The 22,476-nt window shown below is 34.3% G+C and overlaps 2 protein-coding genes and 4 non-coding genes across 10 annotated transcripts in view; 2 read left to right on the top strand and 4 right to left on the bottom strand.

The window, feature by feature from the left end:
• The window catches only part of Sema1a (semaphorin 1a), a 150,191-nt gene extending 148,363 nt beyond the window's left edge, over positions 1–1,828 (bottom strand). The window contains exons 1-2 of the mRNA XM_086831364.1: positions 1,684–1,828; positions 499–1,282 (exon numbers count right to left, since the gene is read on the bottom strand). The gene's annotated coding sequence lies outside the window, so the exon portion shown is untranslated. The remainder of the gene's footprint in view (positions 1–498; positions 1,283–1,683) is intronic.
• Positions 1,829–4,913: 3,085 nt separating this feature from the next.
• Positions 4,914–4,985, bottom strand: TRNAD-GUC (transfer RNA aspartic acid (anticodon GUC)). Its single transcript has one exon. It is a non-coding gene; the product is annotated as a tRNA-Asp (tRNA).
• A 176-nt stretch (positions 4,986–5,161) lies between these two features.
• Positions 5,162–5,233, top strand: TRNAD-GUC (transfer RNA aspartic acid (anticodon GUC)). Its single transcript has one exon. It is a non-coding gene; the product is annotated as a tRNA-Asp (tRNA).
• A 334-nt stretch (positions 5,234–5,567) lies between these two features.
• Positions 5,568–5,639, bottom strand: TRNAD-GUC (transfer RNA aspartic acid (anticodon GUC)). Its single transcript has one exon. It is a non-coding gene; the product is annotated as a tRNA-Asp (tRNA).
• Positions 5,640–5,780: 141 nt separating this feature from the next.
• Positions 5,781–5,852, top strand: TRNAD-GUC (transfer RNA aspartic acid (anticodon GUC)). Its single transcript has one exon. It is a non-coding gene; the product is annotated as a tRNA-Asp (tRNA).
• Positions 5,853–5,993: 141 nt separating this feature from the next.
• Positions 5,994–21,620, bottom strand: LOC110183867 (uncharacterized). 5 transcript variants are annotated; one of them, XM_020952220.2, is made up of 6 exons: positions 21,321–21,620; positions 12,241–12,425; positions 12,018–12,079; positions 10,572–10,752; positions 10,148–10,380; positions 5,994–6,970 (listed from the first exon to the last, which is right to left on the bottom strand). In XM_020952220.2, the coding sequence occupies exons 2-6, from the start codon at positions 12,258–12,260 to the stop codon at positions 6,186–6,188; spliced, it is 1,281 nt and encodes a 426-aa protein (XP_020807879.2). In that variant the 5' UTR covers positions 12,261–12,425; positions 21,321–21,620; the 3' UTR covers positions 5,994–6,185. The 5 variants fall into 5 exon arrangements, with proteins under 5 accessions (XP_020807879.2, XP_086687492.1, XP_086687494.1 ...); XM_086831366.1 differs by having other exon boundaries at positions 21,107–21,555; XM_086831368.1 differs by having other exon boundaries at positions 21,101–21,553.
• Positions 21,621–22,476: the final 856 nt, after the last annotated feature.

Here is a 22,476-nt window from a genome sequence, read left to right on the forward strand (position 1 = left end):
CCCAGGGAATAGGTCTTTGATTATTGAAAATAACCTAGGAAAACTTCAATGCTCGAATGTGTCTGGTGCAATCGGTGTTCAATGTCTTAATTTTTGCTTTAGATTATCAAAAATATGTATATTTAAGTACTTTAACGCAAAAATGCATATTTGAAAACACATTTTGAAACTTGGTTCTATTTTAAACACATTTTGGGACCTCATTAAAGTTTTGGAATATTTTAAATCTAATGAAATATACTTCTGAAATTATGTATTTCAATTGAAATAGTTTGCAAAACTATCTGACAAATACTAAAACCATAGAGAAACACAAATTAAATAACAATCTAGGACCTACAATATTTTGTAGCATACTTTTTGACACATTTTGAATTGATTTCAAATCAACAAAGATTTCTGTGGCACTCTTGTATATTCAGATTGATTTTCTATAGTACTTATCTCTAATATTAATGCAAATTAAATTATATTTTAAATAAGTTTTAAAAAACTCACCATTTCAAATAGTTTCCGAGACTGAAAGATGGTATTTTCCAGTTGATTTCCCGTTTGAATTATTGAAGATTCAATATCCCACGTAGGTGAAAACAAGGTAAAGTGACCTCTGAAGATTTCAAATTTCTTTATGGGGTCCTCTCTTAGTTCTTTGCTGACGTTGATTGATTGCTTGTTGTTGTTGATAGCGATATTATCGATTAGCCCGCATACATCTAACACACACACATGCACACACAGCTGATTTGTGGTATAATTTTTTGACTCTTTTTTTATTCTCACCGATCGCTTGTCGTACTTAAACAAACTATAGACACTTACACGAGACAACACCGAAGAACACAAATTTTTTATATTTACTTTAGGCGCAGATGAATGCAAGATAACAGCAACAACAACAACAACGATGTACGACGACGACGACAAATATTGTACATATGTACAGAGAGAGACAGACTTATAGCACACAGAAAAACACACACACACGTACGCGAACGGAAGTACACAGACACACGAGCGCGGACAGACGGATAAACGGGGGCGGGGCGGAACGGAGCGGCGAAGAAGTCGGAATTAACGCGACGCAGCGATTACAGTAATCCGTTATATCGGATTGAACCAACGAAATCTATTCACGTTGCCAAATATTATGCGGTAAGTATGCTATGGATGCGATGCGTCCAGCTATTTTCTTTTAAGCTTCTTCCTCAGAGCATATTTTCACTTGGTTTCTTGGCTTTTCACAATATTTTTCACTTTTTCACTTTTGTGTCTGCTTCAACAACTGTAAAGGTAAAAGAAAGGACACTGGATTAGGTTGGGATTATGTACGGGAAAAGTTTAAGCCGCAAGCTCCGAAGTATGAGATTAAAGGGATTTTTTAATTTTTAAAGAAATTGTGAAGTTATAAAAAAAACCGATTATTTGTAATTTTTGAAATTTTAAATGCATATTTTTTTAAGCTTTTCTTTTGGGTTTAAATTAATTTAATTTGCCGTAACTTTTTAAAACAGAGTGTCCACTTTTATTATCGTTATTTAGGCTTTTTTCACATTTAACTCACAAACACAAATTATTTTAACTAATAAAAATGGAAATGCGACATAATATTTTCCTCAGCCACGTTCCCAACATAAATTGTAATTAAATTAAATTGAATTGAACATATAATTCATCTTTTTTTACAGTTTATTTTTTGCACAATATCTTGCTTTATTATGACAACAGCAATTTCTTTTTTTTCGGCTGGTTGGCAACGCGCAGCGGACAAAGGATAACGAGCTGAGAGATGCGAATGGGGGACATGAGGCAGAGCCAGAAAACATTCTGCGGGGGGTGTTATGTGAGTGCGAGTGCGAGGTGGCGATTTACATAGAGGGCAGCTGCTCTGGCTCTCTCTTACTCTCACTCTCAGCCTTGCTCTCGCAGTCGCTCTCGCTCTCAGCTTGGTGTGTGGCCAATTTGAAACGCCGCGAGAATGAAATGCAGCGAAACGAATGGTGAGCACAAAACGTGGCCAGGAAAATAGAGAAATAAACAAAATATAAAAAGGATAATCCACCGAGAACGTGAGAGAGAGAGAGAGAGTTTGTACCGTTCCATTTCCAAAACATACACAAAACAGAACACAAAAGCCGCGCTCTCCCGCCCTCTCACTCTCTCCTCTCTTGATCCCTCGCTGGAGGTGTGTGCGCGGCAGCCGAAAAATCAATGAAAAATATCTGGAAAAAACTGCCGAAACTTTATAATTTGTTGTTGGCTTTGCTTTTGTTATTGCGGCTTAAACTTTTTACATTTTCTATTTTTCTTTTCTGATCTGCGTTTTTTCATTGCTTATTTATTTGTTTTGCTGTTTGCTTATTGCGTATTTTGCCAATTTGCGGCCACTATTATTATTGTTACACACATGCTTGCACACTCACACTTACACGAAATCGCACATGGTTGCTATGTCAAATTGGGCAATTACCCAATAATTAATTAAAGTACACAAAGAGATTCCTCTGAAACCACAATTGCGCGACCAGAAATTGGTTTTTTTGTTCGTTTGTTTTTCAACCCGTTTTAGCGGCGAACAATAACTGCAGTTCTTTATTCGAGCGACCGACCGCAGCACAATAACACAAAAACAATATTCCACTATAAATCCAACATGATTTTGTGGTATTTATCCCGGCGGTTCATCCGAAAATCGATGTTTTTCCTTTTCGCTTCTTGTATTCTTTTTTCTTGAACTCTTCTTTGGTGGACGAAAATATAATGAAAAGAGAGGAAAATTGCGGGTGCTTATATAGATTTTTCGCTGGTTCTGAGCGGCTCTCTATTAACGCGCGCTCTCTCTAGGTACTCTGGAAATGTTATGTCCCGTTTTCACTGTTGCGAGTCCCTCGCTGTTAATGTACACAATATTAAAAAAATAAAGCAAACAAAATAATTTACAGGCATTTGACAAAAAGGGATTAATTAATTTTTAGCTGAATTTTGAAAACAGAATTTAGTCGAAATTAAAAACAACATCTTGTTGGAATAAATTCATTAACATTTTGGGAGAACAATGTTTTTGGACAACAGAGAGTGAGAGGAAATGGTCCATTACCAGCGTACCGCTCTCAGTGGGCGCGGGTGAGACTGCGCGTGTCAAGGGCGAAACTTTTTTTGTGGCAAAAAAAAAAACACAAAATATAACTGCACGTGCTGCAGACTTCACTAATTAACACAATAGAAATATTGCAAATTATCACATTTTAATTATTTAATATCACGCTTAGCTGAAGCTGCAGACAAAAACAAAACACTGTATTAAATTTCCAAATGATATTTTTAAATTGTACCGCTTTTTAATATCGCGCAAAACAAACCACCTGGCAACTCTGTTGGCTTACGCTCTCGCTCTCTTTGTGGGGTCATTCAATAAGTGCGCTCTCTGTTTTTGCCGGCGGTTCATATGTATTGGTTTATTTATAATTCACAAATTATTCGTTTTTTGCATAAACACAAACTTTCACAGATATTGTTATTATTACTCCACTTTTATTGTTGTACGCCGTCAATCAATTAGATTTATTACTTTGCACTTTACTTACACTTGTTTCTGTGGAGATATGTATGTATGTATGTATGTATGTTGTGGACCAATTTTATGGCACTACATTAATGCATTCATTCATTGCACACGATTGGCGTTCTTTAAACTCTCTATATTAATCTTAAAGGTTAGATTAACATTTCCCAAAACTTTATATTGCCAAATGTCGAATTTTCCGGCCGTTTCCCGCTTTCCGCACCTTTTTCTTTGGAGCTGCACGTCTGTTTCGCACCACGGATGTTTTGTTATGTTGTTCTACAGTTTTCATTTACAGATGCAAATGGTAGAATACTCTGTAGAAAGTAAAATTTATTAACAGATCTGTAAATTAACAGATTTATTTCTCGTGTGGAGTGTTGCCCACTTTTCATTTGTTTTGACTAGAAGATCGATAAATTAATTTAAAAAATAGCTAAACAAAATTGGATTTTAATAACAAATACTTGTTGATTTTAGTTCAATGAAAAAGGGAATTGTATTTAAATGTCTTTATTATAATATTATTAACTAATATATATTAAAAACATCATCGATGTGTGCTCTTGTGTGCGCAACATTACGTATTCTTTAAAGTATTTTGAAAAGAATTTTTAAAAAACGTATTAATGAGTAGCAATGGTTACGTTGATGGATCACACTTATTGTGTCGGTAAAGTTCATACTACAAATTTTACAAATTTTCATAAAAACGGCAGTTCCCGCCTAAATCCCTTTATTTCTGAACTTTATTGTATCATCGGCATTTTTCCACTCTACCAGGGTTATGTCTTTGTACAGACGTTTAATTTAAATTTTCGTAAATTTGTTCAAAAAGCTAGATTTCCCGCTGCCCGCTGTTTTTTTTCCCCGCAAACACACTTCAAAAAAATCCAAATCTGACGGGAAAAAGCGGAAGTGACACCACTGTTAAGTTAAGCTAACAGAGCCGAAAAGAACTAGTGCTGACAGAACATCGGATGACTATCGATATTATCGATGTTTGGATATTGCTTTTTGCCATCTCTAAGCGAACTGTTTCCGTCTCAAAAATACCATTTAAATACCAATATATTTAAAATCGCATGAATTGTTTCTTTTAATTATGTAACTTAACTTAAGTGTAGTTAAGCCTAGTTACAAATTATTAGTTATTAAAATTGTTAATTAAAGCTTATATGAATATATATAAAGATTTTCCATTCACTAGTCTCTGATAACTTACTGTTGGTTAAGCTCAATAAGATCTTCAGAACATTTTAAACCATAAAGGAAAATCAATAATAAACCCAGTTGGAAATTGTGGAAATTATTATTTAATCTTGAAAAAATATATGGAAAAAGATATCCTTTACTCCCCGACGGGGAATTGAACCCCGGTCTCCCGCGTGACAGGCGGGGATACTAACCACTATACTATCGAGGACGCGTTTGAATCGAGCTCAAAATTAAATAAGAGAAAAAGAGACAACTTTCCATTGTCTTATATATTTACTTTCTATTGAGAACGTATAAATGAAACGTGTGGAAATGAAACATTGTCGATAGAGAAAAAATAACTACGGAAGCCCGAATGGTTAATTGGACACGCCGGGATCAACATCCTCGATAGTATAGTGGTTAGTATCCCCGCCTGTCACGCGGGAGACCGGGGTTCAATTCCCCGTCGGGGAGAACGTTGTAAAAACACTTTTTTTTTATTTTTATTCAAGAAGTATTTTTTTTTTATAAAAACAACTAGCTAATAATTATCTCTCTTTAATATTTCATTTAAAAAAAACCCTAACTATCTCTTATAATTTAGTAAACAAAATATATATACAATATGGTTTTCAATCGAGTAACTGTTTTAATTTAAGGTTTTATGTATATTGTGTATTCAACAAATGTTAAAATAATTTGAAAAAAATAAAAATAATAAAATGAATAGTTTTAATATTTAACATTTTACAACCAATCGCTAGCTTTATATAAATAATTAACATTGAAAAAAAAATGTTTCAACATTCTCCCCGACGGGGAATTGAACCCCGGTCTCCCGCGTGACAGGCGGGGATACTAACCACTATACTATCGAGGATGTTGATGTCGGCTTGCCAAAATATCTACTCGAGCCCGAGCACCTCATTTTGCATACGTTCCAAACAATTTTCGAGGGAATGAGAAGGAAGATAGCAAGGCTCTGTTGCGCATGAGCAATTTTGATGCGTTGTAAGACATATCCTCGATAGTATAGTGGTTAGTATCCCCGCCTGTCACGCGGGAGACCGGGGTTCAATTCCCCGTCGGGGAGATTCGATGGAATCAATTTTTTTCTCTTTTCTGTGCTTAACAGTGTTTGCACAAATTTCTCTTTTATTTTTAAGAGCATTATCATACCTAAATTCCATCACAATCTTCATAGATTTCATAAAATATAAAAAATATCTGTATATCCCTTTTTTTAAAGGACTTTATTTGGGTAAAAGTACAATATAGTTTGGAATATCAATCATAAACGCAAAATGAAGTACAACCGAATACTGAGTGGGTGGACGCATTGACTAATACTAAGACATTTAAAAACATTTAAAGTGTATACGAAAATATTAACAATTAGGTAAATTTATGGTATTTCACAGGTGTGCTAATCCACCTGCTTGCCATCGTCGCGATTGCGCTTGAAGGACACGGAATGGATGAGTAAAGGCGGCAGATTTCCACGCAACCTCTGGAGACGCTTGTTCTTCTCCTTCTCGGGTCGCCGAATCTCATCCTTGGAGGAGCCTGGCGAAGCGGATGACGAGGCCATCGATGGCGACATGGAGGCCAGGGAAGAGGCACCCGGCAGCACCTCTGAACTCTGGGTCATCAGCATGGCAGATCGACGAAAATACCGCGGCATGGAGTAATCATCTTGAGTGGCCCGGGCTGCATTCGCTGTCTGGATGGAGTACAGACTCTGGGACACTCGATACTTCTCAATGGTGGGTGTATCCTCGTAGTTCTTGGGCAGATTGCTAAACGAGATTGATGGCACCTCCGGTGTCATGCTGATCTGGTTGCTGCCGGTCACAGTGCCACTTATGGAGAATATATCGGTCTCACTGGCCGCCGAACGGACATTCATGTGAGGGACACTCTTGGCGGAACGCAGGATACGTTTCGGTGTGGTGGTCAGGCCACTTGGATTGGCCAACAAATGGGGATGTCGATCGATAAGACGAGGTCGCAGGACCACCTCCTCCACCGTTTCATCTTCCTGCTGGTCATCGGCCTTGTCGTCCTCCTTTTCCTCCTCGGCAATGGCCTCGAACTTCTTGGGACTGAGGGTGGTCTGGCTGCCCGAGGGAGAGCTTTCGGGGGAACTGGGAGCCAAAGTGAAGGTGATTCGCTTCTCAGGTGATACTGTCTTGGAATCGATGGCATCTCCTGTAATAAATAGGGGAGAATTTAAGTTAAGTACAAGCAAATATATATTTTACTGCAATAATAAAGTATTTAAAATATAACTAATACATTTTTCTGTAGCAAATAAATTCTTATGTCTATTAAAACCTACAACAATACTCTACTTAATAACAAACAAAAACAATCAAAGATGAAATTCTGATTTCGTTTCAATAATAAATCAATAAATCAAAATTATTTTTAATTATAGCGTTAACAAAGCAGCATGATAATGGAACTGCAGATAAACTCTACTTGGAAAAATAATTACCTTTACTCAAGATTGTACAGATTCTGTTATTAAATTCTTTTTAATAATAATGTTCTTTTAAAATAATAATACTGGACATGGCTTTAATATTAACGCTACACGCAGATGACAAGTAAATCGCATGAAAGCTTGACAAATAAGATAATGGTTGAGTTCATGACAGATAGTAAGATATGAGCAGATAAAATATTGGCCCCAAACAAGGCTAAAGTAAAAACATTGGAATTTATTCTTTAATATTAAATTCTCTTTCTATATTCCTGCTATGGCTTTGCATCTAAGAATAGAATGTCATTTATTAGCCAAACCGCTTATTTAGCAAGATATGCATTAAAAGTCCCACATCAAATCATTAAAACCGCACGTTTTCTTTATCAGTTAAGAAATTAACGTAATCAGTTTGATGTCAGTCAATATTTATGATGTTAAGAATATTTTTTATATCTTAAAGGAAGGTGGTATATTTGCGAAATGTGTATCTTAGGTAAGAGGTAATGTTCTTAAGATAAGATATAACTTATTATATTTTTAAATTCCTTTCAAAAGAAGGCTTTTTAAAGCCATATAATAAATAATTAAAATATATCTTGTATTTGGTTAAAGGATAAATCAAAGCTTTCTAAGTTTTTAATCATAATTATAAAAGAAACAAATTTATAAGCTATCTTATGCTGTTTTAATTAATTAAAAATTGTATTATTTAATAACTAATGACTACTAGAATTATGAATTGTGCTGTAGATTCGCAAACAGAGGGTCGATTTGCCTTTGTGGGCACGTCTAATGGAACACTTCCAGCTGACTTTTTAGATTTCGCCAGAACCAATGATTACGGACGTCAGCTTTATAAGCCGGGTAGTCATTCTGACGAAACTACCAGTATATATTATATGACCCTGGTGGGGAAATTATCCAGTCACACCAAATTGGGCCATAAACATTTCTCTCAGTGCACAAGACCTCAACTTGCAAAAAGCGATAAAACGTGATGAATTAAATGTCGTCAAGATATCATACAAATGTACAATCAATGATCATACAAGTACAAAATAAAAAAAAGTCTAAATAGAGGCAAAACAAAAAGCAGCACGACTTTTGAGATATCTGATGACGGTTTATTAATGATATTTCTAAGGTGGTTTTTCCAAAGATTTATAAAGAAAATTATAAAGAAAATTACTAAAATGAAAATTATATAAGAAGTAAACAACTTGAACCCCCATTGATGGTTTCTTTGCATTTTTGGCTTTATCAGCTCGGGAAAAACTGAGGAATCAATAGTTACCAACTCGTCTAGCCTCTTATCTATACAAAAACAAAAAAATTATACACATATGCATATTTTGGCCAAACTTGTCAACATGTAGGTATAAATATTCATATACAAACTGTGTTTGTTTGTTGTTAACAAATGTATATACTTTGTCATTGATAAGAAAATCGAAATTTGACTAATTGGCTTCGGTGTTTCGTTCAGTTGTTGGAATAATTTGCGTAATTTGCCTGAATTACGATAAATAATTTGATAGTAAAATCATCTGGAAATGGATTTCCTATGGTTTTATCTTCTTCCAAATCCGATAAGCTATAGTGACGTAGGTTTATAAAAAAAAAACAAATGTGTACTTTAGCACCAGATGTAACCGGTGTCGTCGGGTGCTGGGAGCTGCGTCAGTGCGAAATAATCTTGTTAATTAAATTTAACTTCAGATCCAGATTTATTCTTTTTCCGTTCTTCCTTGTTGAAAGTTTTAAATAAATGAATGGCTAATGGAGTTAATGAAGCAACGCCCTGTTCCCGAGTCTCAGATGAGTCAAGTTTTGCGGAAAAATTCTGCAAGTTTAGTGCCACAAAATAATCATAATTAAATTTGGAGATTTTAATATCATCTTAAGCATTTTTTATGAGGTTTTTGGTGATGTTTTAGTTATTAAAATAGCAAGAGTGTTACGCTTTTTATTTCCTACTCAACGATATTTTATTTTGGCCTTTAAAAACTCTTTCTAAAAACGTCTAAATAAATGTAAGTTTATCCAATCGAACACAATTTGACGTAAATAGTTAAAAGCTGTTGAGTAATGCCAACTTGACACAAAAACAAATAATTTGTACAAAGTACACACATTACTACTTTGCTAAAAAATGAGTCACAAAATATAAAAAAATTACCTGAGAGATGAATAATTAATGGAAAGAAGATCTATCTTTCTAAATATTCAAATGTAGAATCAGAATTACTATAAGCAAGCCAAGAGTTATTAGTTTATATAAAATAAATATAGTTTAAGTACCTTAACTAAAGTGAAACCCATGCAATATTTATATATATTTCTTTTTTGTAAAAACTTTATGAAACTGTTTTATCAAATCTTAGTTAGGACTAAACACTTTACAAGGTCCAACAATTAAGACTTAAATAAAATACTCTTAAGTTAACTTAAGTACGGCTACTTAAAGGTCTAGATAATACTAAAATATTAAATACCAGCAAGCTGCCTTATGACATTGCTTTCGAATATTTTTATATCGTTGTGGCTGTGGCGATATCGGTAAACACTTAGAAATAATTTAAGTTTAATAATATTAAGTCACATTTTGGCGATAATTGGTCACTCTCTCTCTCTCTTAATTTCTCTTTTGTTTATATGATGAGAGTTCCACAATCTTTGGCACAAATACTGCAAGTACCCATCGAACTCACGAGCCCAAGAAAACCCAGATCACAGATCAAAGATCACAGATCAAAGATCATCTCAGTTCAGATAGAACTTGACCTTGGGCACACCGCTGGAGACGATGCTGCTGCTGCGGGTGCTCTTGCCGCTGGCTTTACCACTGCCAGCACCACCCAAAAGTGGGGTATGTGCACCACTGGGGCCATCATTACCTTCCAGACGTCGCAGCAAGCGTTCCTGGTCACTGAGACGCGGCGTTGTGGGCATTTCCCGATTCGGTGAATGTATCCCGGCCAAGTAGGTCTTTGTGCTGATGCGATTCAACTTGGTCGGCTGATGGTCCTGGAAGATCTGCGAATTGGCAAACACGGCCAATATCTCTGGTCCCAATGTGGGCACATTGATCTGCGTCTCACGACGATAGTCCTCCTCATGGATCTTGGCGCTAATGGAAAGGTAGCAAAAATAAAAGAAGAAAGACATATAAATGTAAATTATGAAAGCCAATAGAGTCCGCCATCACGACATCTCGTCTTGCCAATTAATCGCTAATCGTTAGTCGTCCAAACAAAGTGCGAAATGGAATCTTTGGCTCGTTTTTGGTCGAATCTCTCAGTTTGATCTGTCAATTAGTACCTCATTAGGCTCAGGCCCAGACCCGAGTTGTTGCCGTGCCTCAATTGAGGCTGATCGCAAATCGGTTGGGGCACCGTCAGCGAATTATTATTATCCACGGATGCGGGTTGTATCCGGCCAATAATCTGGCCATTTTTCTGAGCAGCCAAGTAGTCCTCGTCGTCCTCGGGATTGTAGTTTGCTAAAATACACAAAAAGGGGGAGAATAATAATAATTAATAATAAATACAATATAATATTTAATACAAAAAAATATAACTAATTTCGGAAGGTCGTAAATTATATACCTTTGCAGTGTTTTCATTGTATTTTAGGTTCGAATCGGAAATCCATAAAAACTAAGCTAAAAATATTCAGATTCTTTGAATCGACATTTTTTAAAGTTTTTTTCGACAAATCAAGATTTTAAAATTTCATAAATCAGTCAAAACACCTTTACTTTTAATTTTACCTATGTTATTTTTTATTTGGTTTATAAAACTACATACATACAAAATATAAAATTTACAAAAAATTTTAATTTTTATGAATTTCTGACAATTTTAACGATGTAACCCCTTATAAAATTTTGAAATTCTTGAAAAAATTACATTTTTGTTGGACATAGCAAGATTGATTTTCCAATTAATGCTGATCAATAATATATGTATATTATTTATAGGGTCGGAAACGACGTTTAAAGCTTTTCACAAAAGAATAATTTCCTGCAGGGGTTTTAAAAATCAGAATTCAATAAGAAATTTTATTTTAAAAATCTGAATGTATGGAAATGTTCTTATTTAAAGTATACAAAAGTTTATCTTATAACTTGATCTCTTCATTAACTTTAAACGAAATTCAATAGCCTTAAAATTCACAAATATGGTTTAATATTTCATTGTATAAGTCTGTTGCCATTATTTCGTAATAAAGCATATTAATCATTTTTTTTTTTTTGTAAATACTTTTCTTCAGCTAAATTTTCCATTGTGTCAGCGCAATTTCGATTGTTTATGTTTGAAATTAAATACTACTTTAAATAAAATACTTGTTTATGTGACAGATTCATGTGAGAATGCTGCAGTACAAATGTGAATTTATTTTATTCGAAATGTTTGTATCTGGAATGCACATACTAGTTTTGAAAATAGCCTGTTAAATATTTTAAAAAAAAATCCATAAAATTTATATGTTTCCCATTCAATTGTTGTTATTTTTCCTTCTCGTTTCGTATTCATTTCAAAACCCGAACACGTTAAATCTCGCAAAAATTCATCGCATCGCATTGTGCGTTTCAAGATCTACGCCTGGAGCTCTATGCGCCTGTGTGAGTGTGTGTGTTGTTTGTGTGAGGTAAATAAGTGAGTGAGTGAGTAAATCGAGTGTGTACTCAACTCACAGGTAACCGTCAACTGACCAATTAAAGCAACAAAAAAATAACTATAAAATCGGTTGAATTTTACTTACCAATCGATTCGTCGTAGCAGAAGCGCTCCTCAAAGCAGTTCCAATAGAAATCTTCCCAACAGCTGCAAAATAAAGGAAAAACGCAATTCGGAATGTTAGCCAAGTTATTTTGCTGGCCGAGCCAGCAATACCTGGGAAAATTGTACCCAAAAGCAGCAGCAACAACAACAACAACAGAAGCGAAACAACAAATAAAAAAAATATATTAAAAACGTTTACTCACTTTTGACAGCAGCGGCACATTTTTTGTAGTTGCTTCCTCTTTCTTTACCCGACTTTTTTTCGTGTGTGTCTCTCCGCCAAAAGAAGAGAATCGAAATCAAATCGAATCAAATCGAATGCGTTGCCGTTTTTGTGTTGTAACAAATGCTTTGATTAATTTCTGATATTTGCTTGGTGGTTTTTGGGCTAAGTTAAGGAAAAGTAAAATTTATGTGACTTTGGGTGCGTGTGACTCGTTCCAGGCATTCGTGAGCAGAGTATCGGAGCGGAGCGGAGCAGAGCAGCGCAGAGCGGCGGTGGAGACAGCTTGGCGTTTTATCGGTAAATGAAGTGAAGTGCCCCACAAGGCCCACAAATCGTATCTCGCTCTCTCCCACTCTCTCTCTCTCTCTGATGGCCTGGCCGCTCTCTCCCGCCGCTGATTGCGAATGTGTGTGTGATAAAAAAAGTAAGTTGATTTGGGAGCTAAAGCTACCGTTGGCTCGGCTCTCACTCTCTCACCCATTTGATTTGTTAACTCATCTTCACAGCCCGGCTGTGAGAGTGGGGCGACTGAGAGCGAGAGAGGGAGCGAGCTCCATTGATCGATCGCACATGATAGATTACCAACAGCGGGAGTAAAACCTTAGCGACAATTTCTACCTCTCTAACTGGGTGAGAGCACCTCTATCTCTGTCTCTGTCTTTTGTCTCTGCACTGTGGGTCAGGTGGCCAGAAAGCGTTCCCAACATTATCAGATTTAAATTGCACGAATTTTCAATAATTTATGACCATTCAAGCTATCTTGAATTTTGTAAGATTTTGGCTGTGTTATAAAAAAAATTCCTTTTACTAAAGCGGAATTTATGAGTTATTTTAATTAAAAACAATACTATAATAATTTACCCAATTTATTGCTCATTTAATTGTATTAAAGTGTTAAGGTTGGTCACTCATGGCGTATGAGTAATATGTATGAAAGTAGTTCACAAAATATCACTCATACGTCCCGTTGACTTTTTTGGTCTCGCCTTTCTGACTATGAAATGATGTTAATTTTTAATTTGTTTGTATGAGATTAATATTTTTACCAGCTTAGAAATACCGTAAAAAATATTTGATTGTCACTCATGGCGTATGAGTAATATGTATGGAAATAGTTCACAAAATATCACTCATACGTCCCGTTGATTTGATCCCCTTCATGACTATGAAATGATGTTAATTTTTGATTTATTTGTATAAAATCAATATTTTCACCAGCTGATTGTTTTTAAAGTCATGGCGTATCAAAACCTAAAATTAAATATAATATTTAAAGTATTCTTTAAAATTGTTTAGCCATAAATTTTATTTTTATCTCTGAATAAAATGTTATTATACAGTCAATAAGGCACTATTTATCAGCTCAATTGTGTACTATATATATTTACAAAAGTGTTCTGATTATCTAGATCTGTTATGCATGCATTGTGATAACTCTTTTGTTTACAAAACATATGCATATCATAAAAGAATGATTCAAGTACCTCCACAATGCTACACGTTCATTAAATCTTAAAAATATGGGCGTGTCTTTGACTCAATTATTTACTTTCTTTCGCTTGCACTTGCCCCACTGTAACCTGTTGCCTGTTGTGTGTGACACCTGCTACCTGCTCAAGCCTTGCAGTGTGTGTACGTGTGTGTTGTTGGAGTAATTGGAACTTTTTAAACTTGCACCGCGCGCACACACAGCGATAACCTTACTACACATGTACTCGTGTTTGTTCGCCTGAGTTTACTTAACGCTTTGGACGATAAGCGCTTCTGCAAATTGAGGCCACATTCCCTCCACAGGTGAGAGTGGGTGGCAGGGGTGCAGGGGGGGTGGGGCGAGGGTTTTGTGGAATTACCTCAGGTAGCTTCGCTCAAGGTTCCTGAGACTTGGCATACTTTTGGGCCGTCCAGAGTATTATTCTTGAGTGATTTTCAATCCCCTTTCAGAGTTATTTCCTGTGGCTCATGGCAGCCGATACTATATTTCTTATCAGTGATTTAAGTTTTGTAAATTCTTATCAACCGATCGCTAATTGATTTCGAATGAGCTGATATTGTGTCAACCCCTGCGAAAAAGTTCAACAAACCGAATTGTAGGAATCGTAATTGTTAAACCAATGTCATTTGTTCAAATCGCATAATGAATCAGCTTTGGATAAACATTTAGTTTAAGTTATTTATTTTTAATCAAAGTCAGCTTGTTTTGGTTAGATAATTGTTTTGGTAGATGGCCTGGTTTGCTCTTTTAGAGGTATCTTTATACCTTAAAGTTGTTAAAGAAATTTAAATAAAAAGCTAGTATCTGATTTAAAATTGTCATAAAATCTAAGGACACGTCATTATTACTTATAAAGAATTATATTAAATTAATTGCTGTAATTTTATTTTGTATTTTATAGCTTTGCAGATTATTATAATTTAAGTCAGAAGTTGGCAACGCAGTGAAGCAGTAATTTTAATTTTATTAGAATCGGACGGCTCCATAAAAACTATTTTCTATTTGTTTCTATTTATTTTCCACCCCCTCTGCCTCTATCGCTCTCTCTCTCTCGCTCTTTCTCTAGAGATAGCTCTTTCCCTCTATGCCTCTGTGCCAGCTCTAGAGGCATGACTCTCTCTCTAGTGCTCTCGCTCTCACTTTCTCTGTTCTCTCCCGGGGACTATAAATACAGGCTCGTCGGCAGCTCTGGCCTCATTCAGTCCGCGGCTTTCGCCCTGTTAACATCTGCAGTGATGGTGCTGGTGATAGTGATTACCCTCTGACCCAAATAAATAATTAACATCCTTATTAGATCCAATACAAATAGGGATCTATTTATCTTTGGCTTAGTTATGAATCTATGATACTATGAGTAACTGCAAGGGCTTCTCTTAGCTCCCTTTCTTTTGTTTATTATTTCCAAAACTCTTTATTTCTTTATTTAAAAAATAAAATATTTCCCTTCAACCATTGCCAACAAGTTTCTTGTTTTTTTTTTTTGTGCCTTTTTTTCTTGGTTTTGAGTTTATCTACCAAGTTCATACTTGGAAGCTAATCTCTGAGAGCAGATAAGTTAATTGTTTGTGTTATTTTGATTCGATTCAAAGGTGTGAAGTTTTAACACAAAAACTAAGAAAAGCAAATCTTTGCACATTGTAAAATGAAGTTCGAACCGAAAAAAAAGGAAACAAAACAATATGATTGTCAAAGTTCAAAGGGCACAGCGTATCATGTGAGACCCAACTGCGACAATCGATCAATTGATTGTCTTTTGATAAAGCCGTAAATATATATACATACATACATATGTATATACCATTCATAGCTTTCGGCGACAGTTGAATTGAAAAGCGTTCAACACTCATTAAAGTCTGTAAGATGATGTGCAGAGGGGGGAGAGAGAGGTGGAGTGAGGTAGGGCCGATCGGTAATTGAATGTCAATCATTTGCACTTAAATGAAATGAATAGCTCTCATTTTGTAGTTGCTGTTGCCTTTGTTAATGTTACTTTTAGCCATGTAATGCAATTTGTTGTTGATGTTTACACGTCTTGTGCGTGAAGCTCATTTAAACTCCAATTGTGTTATACAACGAAAAGCGAGAGGAGGTTGAGAAATGTTAATAAAAATGGGTAAAAAGGTAATAATAATAACTTAGCAAAACGGTTTAAAGCTTTTAATAGGATTTATTACAGGTATACTAATATAGAAATTCATTACAGAAATTATCAAGTAGGAATTAAATGACTTTAAATGACAGTAAAACCCGAACAAATAAACCATAAATAATCCTCTTCATTAATTATAAACTTTGCATCAAAAAACACTTTTAAGATCTCTACAAAAAACCCCAACTTACAATTAAAAACTTACTTGACATTAATTTTAAAAGCCAAGAAACAAGTCAAACAACTTTTGCAAATTCTCATTGAAAAAATAATACTTATTTGTAATGAAAAAATTAATTAATCTGGACAGGCTTCTTCTTAATTGTAAATCTTTCCCAAGCGGTGTCATTAAAAATAATAATTATTAAAAGTGTTCAGCAAAAGTGATTGTTGTCTTAACCTTTTTAATGGTCTGCGAAAAAAACTTTAAGATATAAATCTTTATAAATCTCGTTCAAGTAAATGTGCCATATCATTCAACACTTCATGGTTTGTCGTTTTTATTGCTGACCTTTGAACTGGCCACAAAATCGGCTTTGGCCGCTGATTTGACAAATAAATGAAATCGCATGCCACAGGTAAAAATTTGCGGCCAAATAACTTCCGTACGACGTAAAAAATAAAATAAAAACAAATACAGAGCCAAAATCGCGAACAATAACATTCGGATTACAATATATAATTTCACGAGTCACTCAAGCGATGCATGCAATGCGGTGAATTCTTTAAACAAATAAAAGCAATAAAAACGAAACTGAAATTTATATGCATACTTTGTTTTTCATATATCCTACCTCCGAAACGTAATTATAACCAAAAACAGGGATTTTCGATGCGATTTTAATTTTTAATCTTATTTTGGGTTTGATATTTTTGCACAGAATATAATTAAATCTTTTGAAAACTTGAAACTTCCCATGTGCAATAACTATCTTAGTATCTTATGGTTTTCACTTTATTAACTTTTTATATGCCTGTCAGCGGCATCATACTCCCCTCTTCCTCCCATATAAAACACTTTTACGACAACAAAACGAGTTTTCTGGTCATAAAAAGTATACATATGTATACATATATGCAATATAATAAACTGCGAAATGAGTATTATCTAGAATCTCTCACTGGAAAATCACCGAAAAGTTCAAAAGCTACAATAAAAAAAATGTTAAATCTAGCTTGCATTACAGGGAAAGGGGAAACTTGTATTGTATCCATTATATTATTTTATTTATTATTCCATTTTATCGTTAGCTTGCTAACTTTAAATTCAAATTGGGTTTCCTCCGACTTTATTTAATTGAGCTTGGCATTGTTCGAAGTATTGACTAAGCTAAAATTATCTGTTGAATAAATGAAATAAAGTTGAAAGATGGTTTCCAGGAAAATATAATGCTTTACTAGCGGAAATTCTAACAATTTTTAGATATATTTTGTTTGATTTTAAAGTATTTGTTACTGTATTAAATATTTTGAATAATTAAGCTTTAAAAAATAAAATTTTAAAATATATTTGTATTTGCCTTGGTTTGTGCAAAATATCCTTTGCAAAAAGCATTTAATATAAAGAGCAATGCTTTTTAAGTTCCATTATAATTAAAATTATGTTTAATTGAACTCCAAATTTGATACATTTTTTTGTATTTCCCAAAACTTTCCTAAATCTTAGAAGTGTGAAAATTCGTCACAATAAATTAAGCCTAATAATCACTTAGTGAATATCTTGATCTGATTTACAATGCTTGAACTTATTTATCTGAGATTGTAAATGTATATATTTACCCCGCCCAGAAAACCAACAGATGTTTATTTGTTGTAAATTTTTGATTTAAACATAAAGTGTAAATTACAATAACCCGCAAATGAAATCGTTCACACGCATCTGGCGATGCTGGAGTTTTGCCTTTGTAACTGCTCAGAAAGATCGAAAGATCGATGGCAGGTGTCATTAACCGCAGTCAGGCTTTGGGGCTTGCATACAAGTATATATGTTTATACATATGTACATATATATTTGTATATATAATGCCACGTTTGGTTCATGGCAAACTAAAAGTCCCAGACGACAAGTGGCGTGCATTGGCCTCGATTCAGTTATTTTTTATTCAGTTTTTAGGCTTTGACAGGCATCAGACATCAGCGAGTGGCTTGTATTTCGATCGAGTTGGATTGCCATTGCAATCGAGTTTCTCTTGGCAGCGAATCCCCTCCCCTTTAGAGCGGTATTTTATACCCTTACAGGGTATCAAACTTTTAGTCAGAAGCTGGTAAAACATTGAAGGAGTCATTTCCGACCCTATAAGTCATATATATTCTTGATCAGCATCAAAAGCCAAGTTGATCTAGCTATGTCCGGGTACAATTACATTTTATTCAAAATTTTAAACATTTTATAAGGGGTTACATCGTTAAAATTGAATAAAAAAAATGATAAAAATTTTAATTTTAAGAAATTTTAAATGGAGTATGCAGATTTATTAACCAAATAAAAAACTAACATAGGAATGCTTTCCGAATTAAAATTAATATATATTTGGCTTAGTTGTGAGTTTTTTAAACTTTGATTTGTCGATAAAATTGTCAAACAAATAATCGATTTCCGTTTTGATTCTATAATTTCATTGCAAACTGCAAGAGTATATTAACTTCGGCTTCCCGAAGTTAATTTCCTTTCTTATTTTTATGGTTTTGCACTTTTAGATTTGTTCTCGATTTCTTTTTAATTATTTTTTATATATATTTTTTAGAGCACGCGCTGCGCTTAATGTTGATCTTATAAATTAGTATCTACAGCGTAATGGCGCTCACAAATATTTTCAAATCGTGTTCGTCCAGAGTTCGACTTTCTGTGGTACTAACCATTTTAATAATAATAACAAAATGATGGCATGTATTAATCATTTCGAAATGGAAAGATATTTATTTTTTTATGTAAGCTAGCTGACTAAAATTTGAATTTGAACATGGAAATTAAAATGATAAATTTGTTTGAAAGTTAGCTTTCAAAATCAATGACTATTTCCTACATTTTTAATATTAATTAAAATTAAAATATATTCAACTGAATCCTATAAATAACAAGACTGTAAGGTAAGGTCGCATTTTGATTTAATAGTTTAATTGTTTAAGAATTGCGGATTCGATTGTACTATTTTATGAGACTCATAAACGATGCAATTTTTATGAATGGTTTATAAAAACCTTTAGATAAATTATTACAGAAATTACTCACAGGTTTTCATTGAGATCGACTTTATCACCTTGTTGATACACAACCTTTACCGTAATCAATTAAATACCTGATGAAAACGCTCTACGCAGTAGCATTTTTCCAGCTGCATTGAGATAATGACTGCCATTAGTAACAAAAGGTTCCCTTAAAGTGTTTACCCCTTAATTGAAGTTCGCGGGAAAAGCCTTGAAACTAAAGCGGAAAAGATCTGAGATCAGCTGAGATCAGTTCTCTAGAATTGCACAGATATTCCCATGACATTAAATTCCTTTTGTTTTTGTTCTTATTTTATGAATGAATGCAATTTATGTAGGCGATCCTCGACTCACTTTAATCGGTTTCCATTCTCATTTTGCGATCTTTTCAGTTCCGCGTTAATACATCTCTGTGGGTTCTCTCTCAGGTGGTCAGAAAGGTGAGTCACAGGTGTGTTTGCCTGTCTCATAAGTAATTTTTATTTGAATCATGAATGCTGTGCACGTCTCCCCCGTTTAAGATGCTTCCTTAAAATATATACTCTGTATATAATAAACACATCTGTGTCCGAGTGAAATCCCGGTGCCAAGTATTTTGTTTTGTCAGACCATTTTAGCTTCAATTTTATCAGTAATCACTTGATTGTTCATGGCTATATGGTGAGGGAGCACTAAAGATACGTAGGAGTGTGTAGTCAGATTGTCCCGTCTCCGGGGACTTTGTCGATAATGCAAGTCGCAGACAGTTTTGTCATTAAACATTTCGCCATTAGAAAGCTAATGCAATAATTCGATTTCAAAAGGCCTGTGATGAACAATCGGTTTTGGAGCTTATATTATGTATAGTATATAGTAAGGTATCATTTATAATATGGACTATTTTTTGTGTGTTTACGATATCACAGATAAGATATGACGAAAGGAGGTTTTGGAATGTTAACGATAGTAGATGTCAAATCGCTGGGATTTGGGTAATCAATCAAAATTGTGTCGAGCTACAATGATAAGCTAGAAGTAATTGAGAAGCTTTTGCTTTTATTTAGAAGTCGGATCTTGAAAGGTTTGGAAGTATGCTTCATTCTTACTTCATTTAATGAATGATTTGACGAAATTATTAAAATAAAGTAAATTAAATAAAAAAATTAAATTAAAAGCCACAACTTTCAGGGTCTACCTCAGGCCTTGCAGCATCAAGCGCAGGTTGTTTAAAATTCTCAAGTAGGAATTCAGAGGTCAACTTTAAACCAATTAAGGGTTAAAACCTTTTAAAACAGTAAAATATACCACTGATAAGAAATAGATAAGGAGTTAAATAAAATTTTAAAAAAATATTAACCCCTAAAACATAAAGTTTTGTAGTTTTATTGTTTTATTTATTAATTTGTTTAAGCTTGAGTTTGGTGGTTTCCAATCTGAGACATGACTAGCACGTGACACATAACTGACAAGAATTCATTTGAATCAGCGCCTTTTAAAAAAAAAATTCCAAGAATTGTAATTAAATGAGTCACCTCCAGTGTCATATGTATCCAATTCGCATCCCCAAAGATTTATTTGATTGTAAATTGTTTATTTTCGCTTTGAAACGAGTGATGAATTGTTAAATTGTCTGCGTTTTGAAATATCCCGTCTTTATAATTGTTTGTTTATGAGCAAACATTAAATGGACATGAGACACAAATCAAAGCGAAAATAGTTTGCAAATATTGAAATTAAATTTCGAATTACGTTTGTAATGAAAGCGTAGACAACACACATTGCACACATTTGTTTTTTTTTTTTTAGACGCATTACATATGTGTATGTTAGTTTGTATTTCGCAGAATTCGAGAAAATCCCGGGACGGACCAGAAAACCGGAACCTCCTTGCAAGGCGAAAACGGTTTTTTCCATCTCCAAAGAGAGATGAGTGAGAAACAGAGAGAAAGAGAGAGAGAGAGACAAGAGTGCAATAAACTGCAAAAAACATAAATTCTTATGCTAAAAAATTGCCTTTGCCTTTTGTATATAGTTGTTCTTGGAAAATCACGCGGCTCTGCCTCAGGGTCAACAACGTGTTGCACAGTTTATTATTGGTTTATTTTTATTTTATTTTTTTGTTGTTCACATTTTTATTTATGCCTGTATTGGTTTATTCAAGTGCGTTTTTAATTACAGGTTCTGGGCAACGCACAAATATGTATTTGTTGTATTTTGATTTATTTACACTCACTTCACAGTAATATTTTTGGAGCAGCTTATTCTCAAGTTTAATATTGATTTTTATTTAAACTTTAATTCTTGGATTAATTAGAATCGAGGCTTGAACTGCGTCACAAACACACGAAACAAACTTTTTGCGTGATCACACGCTTCGAAAACGCGAAACTGACACTAAACCGAGCAAAGCTCTGCGGATCGGAGCATTGGCGCACGTCTGGTGGGTTAAACAATCGTCGGCTGACTGAAAAGCGAACAAACCGGAGGCGACAACAACTCCAAGCCCCAACAACGCTGGGGAGCACCAAGCACCAAGAGCGCCCCGCAAATCCGATGGAGCATGAGCATAAAGCCGTCGGTTTTTGGGTTCGGAAGTCATTCGCTTCGTACACGTGACGTTCGTGTCGCATTTGTGCTCTCCAAAGATCTGACCTGGGCTCCGGCGACCTGTCCCTGACGATTACCAAAAAAAATTATATTAATGGCTCTCGTGCTATGACCATGATATTGAAAATCATTTTTTTAATTACAAAAAAAATACACCTAAAATTGACTAAGTGGCCTAGAAGCCTAAGAGATAAAACAAAAAGATAAAACCTTAAACAAGAAAGTCACAGAACAGATTAAGACTTTTGATTGAGACTAGTTCTACATCTGGTTTGCTGTGACTGTCTGAATACTTTCATCTTAATTAATTTAAATGTTTTTAGTCTATACATATATTTTAGTTTTTATTATGTTTACTTTTCAAAAAGCATACTCAATTTAAATATCGCCCGCCAAAGTCAGATAACTACTAAAGCAATGATATATCGATTAAAATATCGATATTTGCTAAACTATTTTGCTAAAAATACTATTATTAAACAAAAGGTCTATAAATATGTAATCTTCCATTCTTTTAATGTAAATATATCAGAAATATATATTTTTAATAGTTTTAAGAACACAAATATAAATATCCAATACCGATGAATTAAAATTCCTACTTAAAAGACAAGCCTACTAAATGATTTAAATCATATTTGGTATTTTCAGCAAAACACAAAATTCAAATCATTATAATAATCGTTAAAAGTCACATTCATGCAACGCAACAATACCGTAATTAAATCAAAATAAAAAAATATAGGTTGCCACTCAACAGCCATCGTAACACATCGCACTCA

The sequence above is a fragment of the Drosophila serrata genome, unplaced genomic scaffold (assembly GCF_035046125.1).
Source record: "Drosophila serrata isolate PLE 108 unplaced genomic scaffold, ASM3504612v1 contig_240, whole genome shotgun sequence".
NCBI lineage: Eukaryota > Metazoa > Arthropoda > Insecta > Diptera > Drosophilidae > Drosophila > Drosophila serrata.